This window comes from Diplotaxodon limnothrissa, linkage group LG23 (assembly GCF_057381915.1).
Source record: "Diplotaxodon limnothrissa isolate DT_005_m linkage group LG23, D_limnothrissa_male_GT1.1, whole genome shotgun sequence".
In the NCBI taxonomy this organism is placed as follows: Eukaryota; Metazoa; Chordata; class Actinopteri; order Cichliformes; family Cichlidae; genus Diplotaxodon; species Diplotaxodon limnothrissa.
Window position 1 is genome coordinate 20,286,938 of NC_140617.1, and position 16,223 is coordinate 20,303,160.

General features: G+C 40.9%; 3 protein-coding genes across 3 annotated transcripts in view; 2 read left to right on the top strand and 1 right to left on the bottom strand.

Moving 5' to 3' along the window:
* The first annotated feature begins 645 nt into the window (after window positions 1-645).
* f7l (coagulation factor VII, like) lies at window positions 646-6,852 on the top strand. The gene is made up of 8 exons (XM_085348513.1): window positions 646-772; window positions 2,214-2,377; window positions 2,571-2,595; window positions 2,752-2,865; window positions 2,941-3,081; window positions 4,253-4,341; window positions 4,874-4,994; window positions 5,396-6,852. The coding sequence occupies exons 1-8, from the start codon at window positions 682-684 to the stop codon at window positions 5,941-5,943; spliced, it is 1,293 nt and encodes a 430-aa protein (XP_085204639.1). The 5' UTR covers window positions 646-681; the 3' UTR covers window positions 5,944-6,852.
* A 541-nt stretch (window positions 6,853-7,393) lies between these two features.
* f7 (coagulation factor VII) lies at window positions 7,394-14,015 on the top strand. Its single transcript, XM_085348510.1, has 8 exons — window positions 7,394-7,511; window positions 8,757-8,920; window positions 9,950-9,974; window positions 10,240-10,353; window positions 10,996-11,142; window positions 11,928-12,034; window positions 12,257-12,377; window positions 12,638-14,015. Exons 1-8 carry the CDS (start codon window positions 7,439-7,441, stop codon window positions 13,228-13,230), a joined length of 1,344 nt encoding a protein of 447 aa, XP_085204636.1. The 5' UTR covers window positions 7,394-7,438; the 3' UTR covers window positions 13,231-14,015.
* LOC146607939 (uncharacterized) overlaps window positions 14,007-16,223 on the bottom strand; it is a 200,538-nt gene continuing 198,321 nt past the window's right edge. The window contains exon 2 of the mRNA XM_085348631.1: window positions 14,007-14,873. Coding sequence (XP_085204757.1) covers window positions 14,007-14,873 — 867 coding nt within the window. The remainder of the gene's footprint in view (window positions 14,874-16,223) is intronic.

Here is a 16,223-nt window from a genome sequence, read left to right on the forward strand (position 1 = left end):
TACAACTACGTTCATCTATCATGAGTCACCATAAGTGCTTTCTAACATTCATACTCCAATGGATGCATCAGGGAGAACTCTGGCTTAGCATCTTGACACAGGCTATTGGCAGACTGGAGCAGCCAGAGATCGAACCACCAACCTGCTGATGATCGACTCTACCCTCTGTGCTACAGCCACCCCATTTTAATAAAATGATCTAATCAATAATCAATAATACTAACAGATAATCTGAAAAGTCTGAACTCCATTTTGGTGAGTTGGTTCCAAAAGGAATTTCAATCCTATAAAATCTGCAGGAAATCAGTTTGTGAATTCTGGTCTTGCTAAAAGTCTGAAAGGAGGATTAACCAGGGAGTGCTCATTGGTTAACGCCATGTCTTCATTTCACAACTTCACCAACCAATCAGTGATAAATATCATGGTATGTTTAAAGTGTGCCCCAGACTTGGAGTTGCAGTACATTTAGAAGTCATGAGTTTATCACCTAGTCAGAATCTGTAAAGTCAGTAGTTTAAACCTCCTCTTTATTGTTATTTACCTGTTATTAAACTGTGAGGAAAACACATTCATCAGCCTGATAGGGAAAGCCTGCTGCTGTACTGTTGGGGGTTTAGCGGGGGGCTGGTTTGTAGTTTGTTTGTTCTCAACCTTTGATCCTTTGATAAGTTTAGAACAAACATGGAGTCCATTAGCAGAGACACGAAGCATCTCTTCGTCTTACTACTGCTCATCATCGCTTCTATCCCATCATGCACTGGGATCCCTGAAGGTCAGTTTTATGTCTTCTCTATCTTGGAAATTTTCTTTGTCTTTTTCTGTACTTGTTTCCACCTGTTAGGGATGGCACACAGGCATCCACAGCTCTGAGCAGCTCTCCACAACATCGGGAGGCTAAAGTCATGCTAGCATGTTGGTTTGTAATGAACTGGGAAGCGATAAACACTACAGATAAATTTCAGGAAGATAAATCTGAACACTGAATAAACTTAGACTCAAGATTATTTTATTTCATTCAAATATGAGAGGGCATATTATTCTTTCACAAAAAAGAAAAAACAGTTAGAAACAACAGGAATGAAACTAATTTCTAGCTCAGAATAAATAACATAAAACATGAACATTATTTATTTATATTTATTCAGCCATGTATTCATGTACATTTAGGTCTTAAGTCTTTTGTTGTAGCAGGTGAAACAGTGATATTGGTATTATTATAGCCAAAGACCAACTGCCAAAATATTGTATAATATATATTTATATTACCTAAAAAATGACTATGATTAAAAATTAAAAAATTAAAAAAAAAAGAATAAAAGTACAACGCATAAAAGTAAAATGATGAAAGATTATATTTTACAACATTTTAAGAAGTGTTTAACTATGCAAACAAAGCATTATAAATATAGAAATATGAGGACATTTGTGACAGTTTACAGAAGTCAAATCAGTTACAAAACAAACAAGGGAAAAACACATAAAAAGTCTCTAAATGTGTTGGCTTTTCCTGTTTGCCAATATTATATTAACAGCAATGTTTTTTGTGATAAAACTTATGCTGTAGATAAAATGTAAAATATATTATCTTTTTTAAACCTGGTTTGCATTTAAATAGCAAAACAATATTAATTCGGTCCCAAGTCATGCTAACAGTCAAATTAACAAGAATAAAATGCAAACATCTTTCAACTGTATACCACTATTAACTGTGTAATTATGTGTAAAAAGCACATTATGTGTGTATTTTATTATTCTTATTAACTTAAAAATATAGTTTAATGAAAAATAATTTAGCAAAATATTTGAAAATAAAATCTTTAATGTCTTCCTTTTCATTTTTTTTATCTATAAAGATGTTTTTTAAATAATTATTTGAGTGAAATGGTTAAGCAATTTGTTATTTTATTTTTCTCATCTTTTTTTTTATAACCAGAACTAATAGTACTTACTCACTGTTTTACTTATCTAAGTCTATCAGTATCCACCCCAGCTAAACTGTTCCAAAGCAAAGCAAAAACAAATACATTATTCATGCTGATTTAAAAGTTAATATGGAATTGAGACTGATTTTCATCACAGAAAAATACAGGATTACCCTGAATAACTATATCAGTAAACATACAGGAAACTTATGCAAACACCATTATTAATGTCTCTTATGTCTACACAACTGGAGTTTGACATGTGTCGTTCTGTTTAATTTCTACACAAAGGCGTGGGTTTGGAAAAGTCTGAGGCCAGCGGTTTCCTCCATCGAACTCGTCGAGCAAACTTTTTCCTGGAGGAAATCAAGACAGGCAATCTGGAGCGTGAGTGCATCGAGGAGAAATGTTCCTATGAGGAGGCCAGGGAGATTTTTGCCCACCCACAACAGCTGGTCAGTTTCAAGATACCAACAAAAGCATTGAAAATGCCACAACACTTGGTACCAAATTTTATTACTGAAGTCAAGGTAGTGACATAAGAATGGATGGTGCTGGTGGTAGTTGAAAGACAGAATTTGATGGTTTTTATTTTATTTATATTTGTTTTGTTAACTATTACTGAATTTGGGTCCTCTGTCTACTCAGGAGAACTTCTGGAGGACATACACAGGTACTCAGTCTGAGCTTTGACATTTCGAACATTATAAACACATTGCAAATAAAGTAGTGCTAGAATTCTTTACGCACTTGTAACCAAGACATTGCTCAGTTTTCCAAACATTTGTTGAAATGCTTGATAAAAATCTTTGCTACTTCCTGTTTGCAGCTGTGGACAAATGTTTGTCCTCTCCCTGTAAGAATAGAGCGACGTGCACTCGAAACATCGACACCTATATCTGCAAATGTCCACCAGGTTTCCATGGATACAACTGCGAAAAAGGTTGGAAGTCCAAAAAGTCTGTTGATGTTTTCAATTGGTGCAGAGGAAGTCAGTGTTATCATTGTTCCCTTGCAGTGCGTTCAAACACCCCCAGCTGTCGCTACAGAAATGGAGGATGTGAACATTTCTGTAGAGAGCTTCAGGATGGCTCTCCCATATGCTTTTGTGCTCCAGGATACAGACTTGAACTGGACAACAGTACCTGCATGCCTGAAGGTCTGAGCCAGTAACACACTTATGAAGTACAGTGCAAATCACATGTACAAATTGTTGGAGTCAAATTGTTAAATGTTGTCATTGTGTTACTTAAATTTGTAGGTCTTAGTTCAAACTATGGAATCAAAGACATTCCTGTGTCTCTGACCACCTCTCCAGCCACACACACACACACACACACACACACACACACACACACACACACACACACACACACACACACACACACACACACACACAGTGTCTTATCTTTTAGAACCATAGGGTGGTTTTACAATGGGAGGTGCTTGTGTGTACTGTGACTGTTGTGTAAACTGTGTGTCGGGGAAATAAAAGGCTGCGAGGAAGACTGGTTGGTTGACGCTGGTTAGGGAACAGGTGAGGAGCGTTCAGCTCCCAGAGCCGTTAACGAGAATAAGTCTCTAAACTAGCAGGGCCTGTGGAAGCGCAGACCCAACACAAATACTTTAAAAATACAGGCTTTACAAGTTCTAATCGGCTTGCTTTATGCTCATGGATGAATTTAAAGTCGCCCTTGATTGAAGACAGTAAAAAAAAAAAACATTCTTAGATTTGTACAGGTTACCTGTGAGCAGGGACATCACAGCACCTTGATTTGATTGATTTGTTTCACGTGCTAAGCAACACCTTTACCTACAACATCTTGACCTAGTCTTGATGCATGCTCAATCATCCAGGTAATGAAATCCCAAACAGTTGATTCTGTTCATCTGGACGTAACATTTTCAGTGGGAGAAACGTTTCGTCACTCATTCAAGTAACTTCTTCAATCTCACCTGACTGCAGGTTTCCCCAATCTTATAAACAGTACATTTGCACAATGACTGAAACTAGCACTGAATGAACAATGGGCTGTGAGGTCAGTTCCTTGACCATTAATATGCAAATTGTCATTACTATTGATCAATAACCACTGATCACAGCCCATTGATGAAAGACCATTGATCAATGGCCATAAGGGCCATTCACAGAGGGTTCGGGAATGGTATATTAACCTCTTAGCAGATATTTACACCCAAAAAACTGCTTTTAAGTTTCTTAGATATCACAAGTTTGGACTGATTTTAATTCCTGTGTGTCTTTGAGCATCATTCAGGGTGTCAGAAGCAAAAGGCTGACTTTTGGTTTCTTTCTTAACTGTCTGGTCCAGATGCTGTGGTCTGCGGAAGGCCTCAGGTACATTTTGCCCCCAGGGTTGTTAATGGGATAATGTGTCCCAAAGGACATTGTCCGTGGCAGGTAAGTCTTTGAATAGAGCCCCATCTCCAGTAAAATGAGCTAAGATACACAATCTTCCACTAGAATACATAAAGAGACACATATAGTATTGTGCAAAAGTTTTGTAGAAACAACACTGTCATAAAAGTGGTCACAAAATAACACAGTTTGATTGGCATGAAATAGTATTTTTCCACTAGCAAATAGCTATTAGCCAAAAGATTTGACATACTTCAGCATGCTGTGCAGCGCATCAAACAAATTTGAGGATAATCGACAAATAATGGCCAGAAGGGGAAGTGGAAGGCAAAAAAAAAAATAAATAAATAAAAAAATCTACAGCTGATGAAGGGTATCATATCCCTAAAACTTAAGAAATAGGAAAATTAAAAAAAAGAGCTGACACAGGAGATGATCACTGAAGCTTCATCAGAAATGGTCTCAGTGGAAGGGTGCCTGTCAGTATATGCCAAATTACACAAGGACTGAACTGAAAATCAGTGTAAACAGGGAGATGAATCCAGATTTGTATGTATTTTATCTCTTTTTTCAGGCTCTTCTGGCTGAAAATAACCAATTCTTCTGCGGTGCCATCGTCTTGTCGGATCGATGGCTTTTAACTGCAGCTCACTGTGTTTATCAAAAACCTAGCACCGTGCTCCACATCGTTGTTGGTAAGACAATTAGAAAAATGGTAACTTCAAATTCTGGCTTCTAGTCTGGCCTCTCTTACTTCCTTCAATCACATAACATTCACCAGGTCAATGTTGACTCATTTTAGGGTTACAGATAGCATTTTATTTAATGTCCATACCTCTTTATAGGCTGTTTTGTCTGTTTGAAGCATTGTATGCAATGTAAAATATTTGATTTAATTTGAAAGGTGTCATTTTCTAGCTTCTGAAAATGTATCTAACAGTATATGGGTTTTGCTAACATAGTGGATATTGTGAGTCAACTGTATGTTATGTATGTTAGGTCAACTTAATTGTCGTTCAAGTTTTTTTTTCAGTTTGCTCACTTTTCTTCTGGCTCCAAATTCAATGTAGCATTTAAAAGTAATGTCGCTTTCAAGGTGAGCATGACATAAGGGAAGAGGAAAAAACAGAACAGTGGCGGCGGGTGCTCAAAGTTGTGTGCCATGAAGACTACAACGTGACTAGCTCCGACAGCGACCTGGCTTTGTTGAAACTTCACCGCCCAGTAAAACTGGGCCGCCACGTCGTGCCCATCTGCCTTCCTGCCCGCAATAGCACCTTCACCCGGACGCTGGCAAGCATCCGCCACTCGACTGTGTCTGGTTGGGGTCGTCTGGCAGAGTTTGGCTCTACCTCAAGATACCTGCAGCGTCTGCAGCTGCCGAGGGTCCCGGTGCAGGAGTGCCGCCTCCACACCGGGCTCAACATCACCAAGAACATGATATGTGCTGGCTTCAAGCGTGGTGGCCAGGATGCTTGCAAGGGTGACAGCGGGGGCCCACTGGTGACACGCTACAAGAAAACCTGGTTCCTTACAGGTGTGGTGAGCTGGGGGAAAGGCTGCGGCCAAGAAAACATGTACGGCGTCTACACGAAGGTCACAAACTTCCTGGACTGGATTAAGAATATCATGGCAACTGGCTAAAATTGGTTTTAGTCACTGTGTCAACGCAGTTCAAGAGTTAAAGAGAGTAAGAATCCAGTGTTAGAAACATTAGATCAGTAATCACTGTGAAGGAGCCACAAATGTATAAAAATAATATTCATTTTCTGATGCTGTGCTCAAATAGCTTTAACTTCCACACCTTCATGTACCTAAAAAATGCCAGAGATGTAGTTTCAGAAGCTTTTTGAACAAAAAAAGAATTTTTGACTGTCAGCTGGAGGAATTTCATCACAATAAAATTGGTCCTGAGAAAAATCCAAAATCAACAAACTAAAAAATTATTTGTTTTTCAAGTAAATTAATGGCCTGTATTTTTAGATATAAATTAATCTGCTAGAAACTTTGAAGTTTTCTATAGTGATGGTAAATGTAAACCATCAACCAACAATCAGTTTAATCTAAAAGATGCAAAGACATCAGTTCACTCGACATGTTGAAATGTTGTTTTTTGACAATAAAGATGAAGTTCAGTGTTTTTCGTTTCTTTTCATGCCCCTCACTCACTTTTCAGCCATTTTGTTGTAGATGTGCTTCTGTTCGTAGGACCAGTAGGCCTCATTTAGTAACAGTGGGTCCTTCATGCACACAAATCAGTGATTTATCAATATTTTCTTACGTGAATTTGTTTGTTCTTTATAAACAAATTTGAAATTGCCTCAGACCATGTGTACAAACAAATGAACCACTGTTCCAGAAGTGTTGTAGTATGTTCATGTGAAACTTTGTGAATCCAAACATGTGCTGCCATGTGAGGGTTAATAATAATAATTAATAATCAAGTGCATTTGATTATGAGCACCTAATTTCTACTTACTTTCGTAATTCCTATACAAGAAGTAATAGTGTACTTAGTTTTTCACGCACTGCTTCTGCATTTTGTCTTAATACTTGTTGAATATACAATGACATTGTAATTTGTTTTGTTGTATTTATCTAATTCTAAGACCTGCAAAGGTCTACTTTTCACTACGTTCTGATAAATAAAATCTTAGAACTGAAACAGTGGTTACTTTCTGTTTACACTGACTGTGGAATATTGGCTGCAAATATCTGTTTATTGTTGAGTTTAACAAATTAAGCCAAGTCAGTCAAATCCTTCTTTTGACTGAATGATTTTAGTCTAATAACCTTCTAAACACAAGACAAAACAATGTGTAAGTATAATACATACATACACAGCCTCACGTTATAATAAATAGAATAATATTGAACTCGTGTAGGCTGCTTGACTGCTTGGTGTTTGAAGTCTACGTCAGAAATATCAGAAATACACAAAAGAAACTCTGCGTTTGCGTAATTTCTCCAATTCACCAATGAAACAGTGATAATCAGGAATCTGGAGGCAGAAACTTTCAGTGATTTTGGGTCAGAGTTTCATCATTCAGGTTTCTCCACTGATCATGTGACCACCAGCAGGAGGAGGGACAGACTTTGGACCCGAAGCCCCACAAAGACACAGCACAGCAACTTTCTGATGAAATCAACTATGTGGCTGAAAGTCTTCATCATCTTCGTCTTCAGCTTCCACAGCTGCCAGCTGGCTTCAGGTGAGCTAACACGTTTACGCGTATCGATCACTGATTGATTGATTAGTTAGCTCAGGGATTAAGCAGTGACATGGAGGTGAAACCACTTAATCATAGGTCTGTTTTTGTCGTGAGAGGGACGAGAATGACCATCATTTTGAGCTAATATTAACATGTTAACAGTGACATCTGATGCACAGTATGGAACAGCAGAGTCAAATAAAAACACTGATTGTAAGGTGGAGCTTCTAAAGCAGTGTAAGGTGGACAGTATATGCTTAAAAACAAGTGTGTTTAGAAACACAAGGTTTCATCTGCCCCTCCCCCCACCCCAAAAGGGGGGGAGGCAAAAAGTTTAAGTCACCTGTACAATAAACCAATCAATACATAAATAAGTGAGTAAGTAAGTAAATAAAATTATATTTAAAAAACAAACAGAAAGAAAATGGAAACCACAGAAAACCAAAAATATCATGAAAAAATTGCAAATATTTATCGTTATGAGACTGGATGTGGGTAAAAATAAACAACCACAGTGATTATTTAATCAGTTTTTAACAAATTATTATTTGACAACTAAGATAATAATCAGTGAACCTTTTTAAAGAAAAGCGTCATCATTTGCTGCCTCTTATTTCTTACATGTAGCACTTTACTTTATTGCAGTAAAGTTTGAGATTTTTACTCTACGGTTTGTTTTAGTAATTTCTAATGTGTTAGGTTTTATAAATGATTTAATGTTTAATGTCTAACATTTATTTGTCATATCAGTATATTTTTGTTTATGTTATTCATCTATGTTCAGTTTTCTATAGATTTGTTTTTTGTTTTTCAAATAATTATTTATGAAAACCATCAATTTTGCAAAGAGCCACAAATGCAAATTAGACTTTATGGTTACGTCACATTTACTTTGTTTATTAAGGTGCTCATGGTAATTAAAATGCATTGTCCCGTATAAATAAACATGTCAGAGATATGGAAACCAAGCAGTTTATTGTAAAAATAATTATACATAACATACGTGATCAGTGACTTTACAAAGGCTTCAGATGAACTTTGATCAGAATCAAATTGAAAAACAATGCAATAGACATGTAGAGATTTCAGTCTTGTAGGACATTTACTTTACAATATAAAGCGCCTTCAGGTAACTCTTGTTGTGATTTGGTGCTATATAAATAAAACTGAATTGAATTGGATGACCAACTCTGATTGAGACAGAACTATTCTGATGAACTCTCCCCTTCTTCAAATGTTGGGCAGTCTTTCTGGATAAAGATCGAGCCAATGGCGTTCTAGTTCGGACTCGGAGGTATAACTCAGGCTGGTTTGAGGAGCTGCAGATGGGAGACCTGAGGAGGGAGTGTATAGAGGAGAAGTGCACCTACGAGGAGGCCAGGGAGGTGTTTGAGCACACCGAGCTCACGGTAAAATCAAATTAAATTTTCACTTCACTGAACATGTTTTCTATAAAAGAGTTTTACATGACAGGAGAAAACAGCAGGTGGAAAAAAATGGTATTGGGACTTGTCATGTGTGAACTAAGAATAGATTTAAATTACTGATACTTAAATTAAATGCTGTTAAATACTGAAGCCATGTTATTTCAGTAAATTACTGACTAGTTTTAAGACAATCATTCATGTAAACATGCAAATTGATAGCAATTCATAATTAGCAACACAAACAGAGGCAAATACTTGGCCACATGAACTCATGAGGTGAAAATGTGCTTTATACTAACTTTCCAACATACTTGGGATGCTGCCAATGCTTAGAAATTGAGGACAAGCGTATCATAGTCATTTGTAGGAATAGAGAGGGCATTATTCAATTTCTCACTTACTTAAACAAAACTTAATGTTTTTACTAATGTTGGCTTTCAGTTATAACTTGAGGGAAGAAGCCATCCCATTGGCTGTTAGGGGGCAGTGATTTATAGTTTGTAAAATTTTCTAGAAATACTTAAGAAACTATGTTCATGTCAAAGCTTTGCAGTTGATCTGAACCTAAAATCGCAGTTTCGTTTTTTAGTGAATAGCTGTAGGCCGCAACCAATCAGATAACCAAGAACATTTTAAGTCAGGGGCCAAAGGAATCTTATAAAACACTAAATAATCACAAACAGGCTAAAAGACATTCAAAACAACCACACAGACATTCGGGCTTACCACAAACAAACAGAAGCTGTCCAAGAAGAGACAAACATAACGCAGAGACTAAAGCACTACGCAAAGATAAAACACAGATGCAAGCAGATGCAGATCAAATCTAAGCAAATGACACACAACAAAGCTATAGAGAACTTAATGTGAAGCTAAACATCTGCAGGATTCACAGCTAAAGTGTTTTTCTTGTAGATTTGCTGCCTTTTACATATCTTTGTTGGAGACCCGATGTTTCTGTCTGATAGCTGGTTTATTTTTTTCACATTGCTGTAATTGTTGTCTCCTCAGAATGAGTTCTGGAAAACATACAACGGTAAGCAATTTCCCATGTTAAAAGTAGCTGGAATAAAATGTTTTTTTAGCGCAGCACCACATACATCTTGAAGACCAATTTTACGTCCACCTTCAGAAACTCCAGCAAGTCAACTTGTGAATTGTGTTTAGATTTAATACATTTAACGTAAAATATAAACTATAATGTCGATTTTAAGAGCAGCTTTCCCAAATAGAGATCATCAATAACACCATGTAATATGATACAGTCATGTTAAATCATTGTGTTCTGTGTTGTCTTATAGTACCAAACCCCTGTATTTCCAATCCCTGTCAGAATGGAGGCAGTTGCTCCACTCATGCTTCATCCTACATCTGCTTTTGTCTGCCAGAGTTCCATGGAGTCACCTGTGAGCTTGGTGAGCAAAGAATATGATCATTTTCACATCACTTGGCTGCTGTAATGTGAAGTATTTTCTATTTAAATTAGCTTAGCTAGCAGTTTGCCTTCATTAAAATTAAACTATGAACGTCACTCAGTTAATAACAGCAAAACATGTTTATGTTTTCAGAAGGGAATTTTATTTTGTTAGACAGAAAAAGAAACACTCAATTATAAAGGCACAAAATCTCATAAACTCAGCAAACTAAAATTACATTCACAATTCATGATGGTGAAAAACTGTGATTATTTAAATTATTATTATTATTATAAAGTTATATATAAAATAATATTTTTACAATATTATTTATAATTATAATTATAAATAAAAATTATCATTTATAATATTTTACTTAATCATATGCTGAATAAAATTTAAGTATATGACTTACAAAATTGTTATCAAACAATAGTCAAAGTGTTTGGCTTATTTTTAAGCTATATATAATATTTAACATGTACTTTATCAAAATTAATTATTCCTCCCGCCAGTTTATGAAAAACTACTTGAAAAGTAATTGAAATAACTGTTATTTGCTTTTTGTATAATTTAATTTCTTTTTACTTTTTTGTGATTAAATGAACAAATTACATAATTTAATTATGAACATTTCTTTAGAGGTGAAAGCTGAGATCGATACCTGCTGGGTGGAGAACGGAGAATGTGAGCACTTCTGTGAAGAAGACGAGTTCCAAAAAAAACAGAACTGCTCGTGTGCAGACGGCTACTTTCTCCATGTTGATGGACGGAGTTGCATAGCAAAAGGTTGGACAGTGATTTGTAAAGAACAAAATGTGAAAAATGTTTTGTAGATTCTCAACACAATTGTTTTCATATTTGCAATAACAAAGTTTATGACAGTTTTCTTTAAAAACCCATATTTGCTATGAAAGACAAAAACATAGGTTAGAATATGTAAAAACATTTAGATGCTGGTAATGGTAATTATTTTGTCTTAGTTTATCCATCACACCAATATTTTACATAACTGTGTGTATATGATTCTTTAAATGTAAATTTTTTTAATTAAGGAAAATAATCATTTGATTCTAGTAAACAATCAGAGGATTGAAGAATTAAAGAATTTCAATCACTTTTTAACATTTTTCAGGGCTGCAGAAAATGTGTGTGTGTGTGTGTGTGTGTGTGTGTGTGTGTGTGTGTGTGTGTGTGTGTGTGTGTGTGTGTGTGTGTGTGTGTGTGTGTAAATATTTGTTCAGGTATTTCAGTTTGACGAACATCATAGCGCTGAAGTTTATATATTTACAGGAAAATCCTGTCTGTTCATACAGGCCTCACTAATCAACCTTTGGACTCCCTGCTGCACTAAACAGTTATGAAATTCCTGTTTTACTTTAAACCAGCCCTCTATACCCCCAACCTCCCCACCACCACATGTGTGTGTCATCAGTGTATAAACAATTGCTTAGAACACTTAAGTAGTTCTAGTGCACCAGTAAAACCTTTAACTAGTAAAAGTTAAACCAGAGCTGCAGTTTGATATTATTTGCAAAATGAAATTAATAATGAATAATTTGTTATTGTTTCAGAGCCGATAGCATGTGGCATGGTCCCCATACTGCGGGGTGAAGAAAAGGAGGAGCATCTCCGAATCGTTGGAGGAACTGTATGTCCTAAAGGTGAATGCCCCTGGCAGGTAGGCCCAAGATAAAGGAAGAGTTCATCGGTTTAAATATGTCTGATTTTTTATTAACTAAGCGTCCAGGGTAGCAGAGAGTCCACTAACATAAAAGGGTATCTAATCTCTTAGATTCTATCGAAACCAGTTTTTGGTTCTGAACAACAAATATTAATTTAGTTTTGTGTGTTTTATCCTTTTTGAAGGCTCAGACAAAATGTGCTCTTGTGTTGTGTGAAGGTATTGCTGATGTATAAAGGAAAAGGTTTCTGTGGAGGAGTGATTTATAAACCTACATGGATCATCACAGCTTCTCATTGCATGGAAGACATCGTGGTCCAGTTCCTGAAAGTCATTGCAGGTATGACTCTCATAGTTAAATATGCCGTCTGTTCAAGCAAGCCTGACTTATGAAGCAGAACAGGAGAGTGACAGGAGTCTAAACCTCTTAAAATGATGACAACCCTAAAAAAAAAATAGGAGGCTACCTGTCTATAAATCTTTTCATTAGACAATGAAAATACACAAGCATACTTCAAATCACTGTTAATTAATCTCAATTTAACTTTGAATTGTGCTCAAAGGATTAAATCTGAGCTGCCTTATATTTCTTTCTGTCAGGTGAGCATGACATTACGGTGAATGAAGGCACCGAGCAGCTCATCCAGGTGGCTGAGATTATCATGCATGAAAACTACGTATCAAGCACTGCAGACAATGATATCGCTCTCCTCCGCCTGGCTTCTCCCATCATCTATACCCAGTATGCTGTCCCAGTCTGCCTACCTACATGGAATCTATCCACCCGTGTGCTCTGGATGATCCGGCTGCACACAGTGAGTGGCTGGGGGAGGCGGAGCGAAAATGGGCCTACCGCACAGATCCTTCGACGCCTGAAGGTGCCGCGAATCCGCACGCAGGACTGTGTCGATGAGAGTGGCGTAGTGCTCACTCAGAACATGTTTTGCGCCGGATATATTGAGGGTCGTCAGGACTCGTGTAAAGGTGACAGCGGTGGACCCCTGGTGACCCAGTATAAGACGACAACTTTCCTGCTGGGGATCGTCAGCTGGGGGAAGGGCTGCGCCCGACCGGGGAACTATGGCATCTACACCCGAGTGTCCAACTACCTTGAGTGGATCCACAACCGGACGGCAACACCAGATCAACCGAGGAACAGCAGCAAGACTTTGATGCACAACCTTACCACCTGAAAGACCCGATTAACTTAGCTTAGCATAGCTCATATAACCAAATACTGCGTTTTCACTTTTCTGATTGACTGCTAAGATTCTCATTAAAAACTTTGCAGAAAGTATTTCGCTTACAAATTTTGGTGGTTTGATTTCAATTGATCAGTTCTGCATATTTAAGAAAGTTCATCAAATCGTTAAAAACACAAAACATTCTTTTACAAATGTGATGCTTTACTGCTTTTCTCTGAACAGATGATAGAACAATGTATTGGATTTTTTTAAAATTAAAACGAGCCTTGTGAATGTATTTTTCATTGCATTTTGTAGACAGAATGACAATTAACACTTAGAATTGCCATGTTGAGCTATTCACGATTTTAACCCTCCCCTTTCCCATCCTGAGGACACCTGCTAGGGTAACCATTGTTTGTCTTTTTTTCTGATAAATAATTTCAATCATATTTCCGGCCCAATGATTGGGTGTGTGTCAGAGGTTAGTGAGGGAAATCTCTGCCTTACACCTTACTATGGCTATCTTTGGGAAGCCCTGAGATCTATTCTAGTCGCCACACCATTGTCACGGTCTGGGGGGCAGACCGTGGGGGATGTTGGAGAAAACCACTCCGCTAAACAGCCACCACAAAGCAACAAAAGAAAAACACAGGTCAACAGTCCAATCCCCCGGTCCAGTGGCAGCAAACAGTTCTGGCGGCCGATCTGCAGGACGGCAAAACAAGCGGGACCCGCTGCGGGTTAGGCAGTGGCGGCAAAAAAAAAGTTCAGGTGGCCTACCTCTAACAGCAGAACGCTTCAGGCGGCCTGCCACGGATCCGGTGGCAACGGCGTTGCAGCTCCGGCGGGCGGCCACGGGTCCGGTGGCGACAGTGTGACTGCTCCGGCGGGCGGCCACGGGTCCGGTGGCGGCGGCGTTGCTGCTCCGGCGGGCGGCCACGGGTCCGGTGGCGGCGGCGTTGCTGCTCCCGCCTCAGCACCACCCACGATTCCCGACGTGGCGGCCGGGCTGCAGGACGTGGCGGCCGGGCTGCAGGACGTGGCGGCCGGGCTGCAGGACGTGGCGGCCGGGCTGCAGGACGTGGCGGCCCCTCCGGCACGCAGACCTCCAGCTCTGGCTCAGCGGATCCCTCCGGACCTCCGAGCTCCTCCGGTGGCAGCGCGGGCTCACCAAGCTCGCTGAGCTCCTCTGCTGGCAACGCCGGTCCCTCCGGCTCGTTGAGGTCCGCCAGCAGTGGTGCGGGCTTCTCAGTGGGTGGCTCGCTGGGCTGCTCCGGCTCGCCGAGCTCCTCCGGCTCGCTGAGCTGCTCCGGCTCGCTGAGCTCCACAGCTGGCGACGCGGGCTCCTCCCGCTCGCTGAGCTCCTCCGGCCCGCTGAGCTCCTCCGGCCCGCTGAGCTCCTCCGGCTCGCTGAGCTCCTCCGGCTCGCTGAGCTCCTCCGGCTCGCTGAGCTCCTCCGGCTCGGGCATGCTGAGCTCCACAGCTGGCGACGCGGGCTCCTCCCGCTCGCTGAGCTCCTGCTCGGGCATGCTGAGCTCCTCCGGCTCGCTGAGCTGCTCCTGCTCGCTGAGCTGCTCCTGCTCGGGCATGCTGAGCTCCTCCGGCTCGCTGAGCTCCTCCGGCTCGCTGAGCTCCTCCGGCTCGCTGAGCTCCTCCGGCTCGCTGAGCCGCTCCTCCGGCTGCGACGCGGGTATAGATGGTCGGTGATCCGGAGGTGAAGATGGCGATGCGGAAGCTGCAGGTGGCGAAGATGACGGTCGAGCGGGTGATGTGGATGGTGAAGTCGAGAGTTCTGCGGTCGCTGCAGTCTGATGGGACGCTGGTGGAGAAGTAGCTGCAAAGGGCGGAGGTGATAATGGTGCGGCAGCTACTCGTGGTAGACTGGACAGCGATGTAGAAACAACAGGCGGGTGACATAATGGCAGGGTAGTTCCAGCAGGCATATCAGCCTCCAACTGAGGATGAAGACGAGAGGCTGACTGGACTGGCTGTGCTACGGCTACAGGCTGGGCAGCTGGCTGTGCTACGGCTACAGGCTGGGCAGCTGGCTGTGCTACGGCTACAGGCTGGGCAGCTGGCTGTGCTACGGCTACAGGCTGGGCAGCTGGCTGTGCTACGGCTACAGGCTGGGCAGCTGGCTGTGCTACGGCTACAGGCTGGGCAGCTGGCTGTGCTACGGCTACAGGCTGGGCAGCTGGCTGTATAAACATAGCCCCAGAATAAACAGTTCTAGACGAAACGGTCCTAACTCCTGGGTCCGGAGGAACATCAGGAGCACAGTCTCTTGAACCAGGAGGAAAAAACTCGTTCTCAAAACTAACATTGTCATCCTCCCAAACAGGAGAAACACGAGCTCTAGGGTTCACGGAGCTGGCATTCACAGCCTTGGGGGAAACAGTCTGTTTATCCCTAGGCACGAAAGGTGAATGAAGGGAGACTCTGTCACTCACCCTAGGCGGTTGTTTGAGCCGAATCCCTGGCTCCTGCTGGAGCTGTGAGTGCTGGCTGCGTGTTCGCTGCCTCCCTGTTGAAGAGGGAGCGTCGCTGGCGGAATGTGACGAGGGCGGATTCTGAAGTGGCTGCTCCTGCTGTGATGTGGAAATGCTGGGTGAGTCAGGTGGCACGATGATAATTCCTAACATTTTGTAAAAAGCTTGTGCAGGTGTAAGCAGATTGCTGGCAGGCTCGTAGTAATCCTCCCGGGACCGGCTGGAGCGTTTTCTGCGAGACCGAGGCGTCCGCGGGGAGGAAACAGACGAGTGGGCCGACGGGTAGGCTGCCAGCGAGGAACGGCAGCACGGAGGCCCTCCAAGCACTAGTCGGGTCCCGTCAAAACGGGAGCTGCGCTTCCGCGGTGAGTCCGCTGGGTCCATAGTGGCAGGATCGTTCTGTCACGGTCTGGGGGGCAGACCGTGGGGGATGTTGGAGAAAGGACCCAAACGCTGGACTTAATGAAATGAACAGTGGGTTTATTTACAGTGAGGTAAATGTACACCACA